A 7,527-nucleotide genomic window follows, 5' to 3' on the forward strand; every position below is an offset into this window, starting at 1 on the left:
CCAGGGGTATTTTAGTAATTAAGGGTATTTACTGAGTTGTATGTTTTGATGTTCAGTGGAGGAGTTCGTGTCAGAGTTCGGAGCAGCGGGATCTTATCTTTTCAGCTGACAGTTTCGAGGTGAGTGATCCTCACTATATCAACAGGGTCTAAGGCACCAAGGCCGGCCCTTCATTGGATTGAGATTCGGATATGGTTATTATGTTATTGCTTGATGTGTCTGCATCCTGGTAGCTAGGATGGTACATGCTAGGAGGCCTTGCTAAGGTCAGTTTCCCGATATACAGAGTGATGCAATGCTAGTGACCGGTTAGGTCGGTAACCCGGTTAGGGTAATGACATGCTATGTGACCTGCTTGCTCGGTTTGCTGTCTATGACTGTTATATGAATGTATGTTTTGTGCACATGGTTGTTTGGACTGGAGATGGGTTGAGGCGGGTCCTGCTTTGTGCTGTAGGCCAAGATACCCAGGGCGGACCGGTTGTTCCGAAGGCCCAGCGAGCGGTCCGGATAGGCTGTAGGCCCCATGAGGGCGGACCAGACGTGCCGAGGCTCGGGAGTGGACCAGGCCGACTGAAGGCCCGATGCGGACAGACCAGTCACACTGTAGACTCAGAGAGTGGACCAGGTGGGTTGAAGGCCCGATGCGGGCGGACCAATCCCACTGTAGACTCGAAGGACATGACTAGACCTAGAGGATGGATCCGGTGGACTGAAGGCCCGGTACGACGGACCAGTCACACAGTTGACCCGATATGTATGGTTGTTCTATGTTTTGTTATGTTATGTATGTTTTGTATGTTTTGGACCGGAAGGTCGCAGCCTGGAAGGGCGTATGCGTGGTTGGTATTTTGGGGGTATCTCACTAAGCTTTCGGGCTTACAGTTGTGGTTTAATGTTTTTCAGGTTCTTCCGGAGACCGTGGCAAGGCGAAGGCGCGATCGTACCGCTCCTCATGATTTTGTAGCAATGTGATTCTGGGAATACTCTAATAATTTGTATTGAAAACCTTTTTGTAAACATTTTAATGAAAATCGGGTTGTTTTGAAAAATTTAAATTCGTTGTATTTTTCGGATGTTACACTTATGCTCTCCCTCAGTTAGAACCCCCGAGTTTTGTGTTGATCGTTGAGCGTCACGCATAAGTACCATATACCTAACACCATTCACTATGCAAGCGGTGTAAGTAAAGGCATGCGCATGCACACCGATTGAAAGAGCTGATAACTCCTTATTAAACTCTAGAGATTTTTGTTTTTGCATATCATAGACCTTATGAAGGAACCATTTAGGAAATTCGATTTTTTCATCACTTTCAGGATCTAATGATTTGAATTCACTACATTGATGAAATATATATATATATATATATATATATATATATATATATATATATATATATATATATATAGTAAAAATGCGAAATTAAAAAAAGACAATGAATTAAAAGATAGGAACACTTACGCAATATACTTTCTGACTTCCTCACAATTATCAAGCACAAACCAATGTAGACGTTTTCTCTCCTCTAGACTGAGATTTTTCATTTTCATTCCGCTAGTTGGTTGACACTTAGACTGAAACACCCATAGCTTTGTTTCTTCTATGATAACATGCTCGTTTCTTTCAAGGCGATTGAATCGAGTCTCAACATCTTCAAGGTACATTGAACAAAATGATAATGCCTCTTCAGCGACATAACCCTCAGCTATAGAACCTTCCAGCCTCGCCTTGTTTCTGACATAGTTTTTTAGTTTTTTCATATACCTTTCAAAGGGATACATCCATCTCATACATACTGGGCCTCCAAAAATTGCTTCATCAGGTAAATGCAAAACTAAATGAACCATAATGTCAAATAACGCAGGAGGATAGATCACTTCTAATTTGCACAATATTTTAATAATGGCTGGTTTCGCTTCTTTCATATCCTTCACCGATAATGTTCTTGAGCAAAGTTGCTTAAAAACATACAAAGCTCTATTATTGGTGTATAAACACCTTTCCCCAAAAGACCTTTAACTCCAATGGGTAACAAACGTTGCATAAGAATGTGATAATCATGAGATTTCAACCCAATAATGTTAGTATTGGTTTCATTCACTTTTTTACCGATGTTAGATCCAAACCCATCTGGCAGTTTCACATTTCTTATAAACTTACAAAAATGAATGCAGTCAGCTTTCGTGAACGAGTAAGGTGGATGGGGTTTATGGAACTTGTTTCCATTCTTTTTCAACCATAGATTTTTCCGAATGTTCAGTTTTGTCAAGTACGCCCAAGCATTTGATGTGTCTTTAGACTTATCATTCATCAGAGAAGTACCCATAAGACTCTCACCCACATTTTTTTCAACATGCATAAGATCGAAGTTGTGCTTCAGCTCCAGAGAAGACCAATACTCAAGTTCAAATAATATGCTCTTTTTGGACCAATTCAACTCAAAATCCTCACGATCTCTCTTAATACCAGCTCGTTGAGCAGCTACTTTACCCGGTGGATGAAACAATAGACGAGCGTGTTGCGCTTGTATTTCTTCCTCAGTAAACTTTCTTGGAGGACCTCTTGTCTCATGTTTGCCATTATAGTCCAAACTTTTTCTCCATGGATGGTCAGCATCTAAGAACCGGAGATGACCAATATATACGACTTTATTTGATACTCGGTATGATGGGGTGTCTTCGTTGCAAGTCGGACAAGCTTTGTACCCTTGTCCGCTCCAACCGGATAAACTACTACGAGCAGGAAAGTCGTTTATTGTCCATAACAACATCGCTTTCAAATTGAAGAATGTATTTGTCGCTGCATCTTTAGTACGCACTCCAAAACTCCATAATTGCTTCAACTCATCCACCAACAGCCTAAGGAACACATCCAAGTCCTTCCCGGGTGCTTTGGGGCCGGGAATCAACAAGGTCAACATGAAAGATGACTCTTTCATGCATAGCCATGGTGGAAGATTGTAAGTGGTGAGTATGACAGGCCACGTGCTGTGAGGATTACACATGTTACCAAATGGATTAAAACCATCAGCAGCAAGCCCTAAGCGTACGTTTCGAGGTTCCCTCGAGAAGTCAGGATACTTCATATCAAATTTTTTCCATGAAGTACCATCAACGGGATGAATCATCGTACCATCTTTGGATTGTCCGGTACTATGCCAAATCATATCTTTAGCTGTGTGTCTTGAACAGTACACACGTTGTAGTCTGGGGGTCATAGGAAAGTATCGTAAAACCTTATGAGCCACCTGCTTACCCTTTGTATTTTCATCAACCTACCGACTCTCATTACAAACTGGACATTTTTGCAACAACTCGTGCTCTTTCCAGAAAAGAAAGCAGTCATTTTTACATACGTGTATTGACTCATAACCTAAGCCGATCTTTTTAAGTGTCTTTTTTGCTTCGTAATGTGACGGGGGGACCCTGTTTCCTTCAGGAAATGCAGTTTGCAACAACTCAAGAAGCTGATCGAATGAACTATCAGTCCATTTGTTGATCACCTTGATATGCATCAGCTTTGCTAAAAAGTCAAGGGACGAAAACGGACATCCAGGATATAATTTGAATTGGACTTCCTCTAACAGCTTTTGAAATCCAACATCAACACCTCTACCGTCTATATCTAGGTTCCCTTCGTTGCAGCTGGTATCATTTTCAATCACACCTCCCATAACATCATCAATAACATCGACCATCTCGTTACTATGCGGTATGTCTTCGACAACCGGGTGAGTTGTATTTTCTCCGTGATACTTCCATATAATATAATGTGGACTAAAACCATGTTGATGTATATGGAATTTCATTATGGCTAGTAGTATAAATTTATTGACATTGCATTTGTTACACGGGCATCTAATTTGACCTTTGTTATCGACATGTGGTTTGGACCTCTCGAGAAAAGATTCAAGTCCTTGTTGGAACAAGGTAGAGTTACGGTTTTCAATAGTAGTCCACGTTTTATCAATAGACATGTTGCAACTGAAACATAAGTTAGGTTTTAGTGTTTACTCTACAAGAAGGAAAACTTGGATTGAATATTTATAACAACTTAATATATCTTAATTTTTTTTTTTTTTATTATAGCATGATACTTTAAACGATAGTATATATATTTGTTATTTATATCATCGGTTTTTTTTTTTTTTTTCATATTTTGATTTGTCAACTTATTTTTGTTTTTATTTTTCTATTTTGATTAATTATAACTTAGTAGATTTAGCGTAGCGTTTTAACTTTTAATTTTTTTATTATTAAATTTTACTTTAAATGATATTATATATCTGTTATTTATTTAATTAGTTTATTATGGTTTATTATTATTCTTCTTCTTTTTCTTTTTAAAACCTTTTTGACCAATTTTGATTTATCAACTTATTTTAGTTTTTATTTTTCTATTTTGATTAATTATAACTTAGTAGATTTAACATAACGTTTTAACTTTTAATTTTTTTTATTATTAAATTTTACTTTAAATGATATTATATATTTGTTATTTATTTAATTAGTTTACTATGGTTTCTTCTTCTTCTTCTTCTTTTTTAAAAACCTTTTTGACCAATTTTGATTTATCAACTTATTTTTCTTTTTAGTCTTCTATTTTGATTAATTGTAACTTAGTAGATTTAGCGTATCGTTTTAATTTTTAATTTTTTTTATTATTAAATTTTACTTTAAATGATATTATATATTCATTATTTATTTAATTAGTTTGTTATGGTTTATTATTGTTCTTCTTCTTTTTCTTTTTAAAACCTTTTTGACCAATTTTGATTTATCAACTTATTTTTTTTTTTAGTCTTCTATTTTGATTAATTATAATTTAGTAGATTTAGCATACGTTTTAATTTTTAATTTTTTTTATTATTAAATTTTACTTTAAATGATATTATATATTTATTATTTATTTAATTAGTTTATTATGTTTTTTTTTCTTTTAAGAACCTTTTTTACGAATGTTTCTTCATTAACTTATAGAAAAAATTATCTATTATGATGTATTCATTTTATTCTTTTAATATAGAATAAAATATATTTCTAATAATCATATGAATATTCTTAAATTTTACATACAAATTCATGATGAACATACAATAGTTTCACATATATATATATATATATATATATATATATATATATATATATATATATATATATATATATATATATATATATATCAATTTCACATATAAATTTATCAACTCATACATGATCAACAAGTGAATATATATAAACTACTCAATTCATATAAAACATATCAAATTAATCAACTGAAACACACATTTAACCAATTGAAAATAATAATAATAATAATTTAACACTTTCCAGTTTATATCAATCCAAAGAAATCAAAATAATCAAATTCACAGTTTCAGGTTCATAAACTATTTCACAGCACAGCTTCAAAATAAATAATTTTACAGTTTTCATCAATTTAAACTAATCAAACTAACCTGTCTTTGCCAGCAAAATGAAAGCTAGACAGTGGTGAAGGTGGTGAAGCTGCTGGAACGAAAAAAAAACAAAACAAAACAAAAACAAAAACAAATCACTTCAAATAAGAATCGGTGGTGTTAATTGGAGGACAATCGCCGGAGATATGAGCACGAAAACTAACCTCGTCGGAGATATGAGCACGAAATAGAATCTCCCGTCGGAATTGGAGGACAATCGCTTTGGAGTTATACCGCCGGTGGGACTCGGTTTTGGAGGACAATCGGCGGTGGGAGAAGGGTTTGTAGCCCAATCAGCGGTGGAGAGCATTGGGAGTCGCCACAGAAACTGCAATCGCCGGTGGTGTGAAAGAAAGGAGAGGAACGTTCGTCTGGGGAAGACGAACTGGAACACAAAGGGCTAAGCTATTAGCGGCGACGCTAATAGCGGCGACATGTGGCTATTTGCGGCGACAAAATGGAGGGAATCATACGCGCACTTTTTGGCGATTACCAACCGTTGGATTTGGTTGGAATTGTAGGGTCAGATTTCGTTTTAGGGTGCGTCAACAGGAAGAAACCCTATCCGTTGGATTATTTGCCAAACCAAGGGTCACGATTGAAAGTACCGTATCTCCGACGGATCACCGGTGGTTATCTTTAGCGACGCCGCTAATAGCGCGTCAAGTCTGGTGTCGCCGCTATTGCTTGTGTCGTCCCAAAAGCGTCGTCCCTAATACTCCGAATTCTTGTTGTGTAATATACATAGGGTTATTAACTTGAAATTTTTTATATATATACATATAAATATGGTGGGAATTACAGCCAAGTGGGTGCATGGACCCCACTCCATACACACTACATCCACCACTGCTCTCATATGATATTTTGAAAAATCAAAAAGAGAAGCTGAAAATGGATAAGCAAAATTGGAAGACCTAAAACCGGAAGAAACCTAAATGTAAAAATGAAGATTAAGGGTGTGTTTGTTTTTTTAGTAGAAGTGATGATTTTTGAGGACTTTTGTTTCCAAAAGCCTGTTTGTATTTTGGAAGAACAAATACTCCAAAAAGACTTTTTGACCACTTTTCCAAAAAAAAACCTAAAAGTAACCCTTTTGTTTCCTGAATACATATCTAACATGCATTTTATTCTCATGCCTCCATCTGCTTCCCTTTCATTGCCACCTTATTCCTCCCGCTTGTTGTTGCCTCCGGCATTCCTATTGGCTTTCACTCTTCATCGGCCTTCTCTCCTCGCTGCCACCTCCATTGATCCACGCTCCCGCTTCCTTCGCTGCACTACGCCGGTATATTATGCCCTTTTCTCTTTTAATCCTAGTTTTTACCCAAATCCTTTTGCATTCTTATTTTGATGCTTTGTGGTTGAACATTGCTTGTTAGTTCGTGATCTTAAGTTCTAAATATGGGTATTTGATTGATCTTAACTAAGAAATTCACAATCAAATTGGTGTGTATTGTAGTACTTCTGTGGTTTATGTAACTATGAACTTAGGATTAACAATATCTTCTAAATGTTTATGGTTTTTGCTCTATGGTATTAACGGGATGTTAGAAAATGATTTCACTCTACAAACCCAAATCAAATGAAAGGTTACATATCCTCGTTTCAGTTCGCTGTGCACAATTTGAAGTCTCATGTTAAGTTTCATTTTTAGTACATATCTGTAAAAATCTGCTATAAGTACCAAAAAAAAAAAACTAGGACTGACAAATATGTACCATAGAGAACCAACCAACATGTTACCAAGCGAACCAATTAAATTGGTAACCAATATGTTTGGCTGATAATACTATGCCAATTAAGTAGTCTTGGTACGGTAACGGTATAAAATTTTGAATATAACGGTTGTACCATACCAACCAATATATATATATATATATATATATATATATATATATATATATATATATATATATATATATATATATATATATATATATCAATTCATAAATACAAAGAAATATGAGTTCCTATATCTTCATGTTTTAATTAGAATAACAATTAACAAGTCTTAAAATTATTAAACTAACACATTGACCGACAAATTTCTTGATATTTATTGTTTG

At 35.4% G+C, this 7,527-nt stretch overlaps 1 protein-coding gene across 1 annotated transcript; it reads right to left on the reverse strand.

Moving 5' to 3' along the window:
• Positions 1–1,933: 1,933 nt before the first annotated feature.
• Positions 1,934–3,700, reverse strand: LOC145007141 (uncharacterized). Its single transcript, XM_078966125.1, has 2 exons — positions 3,359–3,700; positions 1,934–3,277 (listed from the first exon to the last, which is right to left on the reverse strand). Exons 1-2 carry the CDS (start codon positions 3,698–3,700, stop codon positions 1,934–1,936), a joined length of 1,686 nt encoding a protein of 561 aa, XP_078822251.1.
• Positions 3,701–7,527: the final 3,827 nt, after the last annotated feature.

The sequence above is a fragment of the Lactuca saligna genome, chromosome 7 (genome assembly GCF_052625555.1).
Source record: "Lactuca saligna cultivar CGN05327 chromosome 7, ASM5262555v1, whole genome shotgun sequence".
NCBI classification, from domain to species: domain Eukaryota; kingdom Viridiplantae; phylum Streptophyta; class Magnoliopsida; order Asterales; family Asteraceae; genus Lactuca; species Lactuca saligna.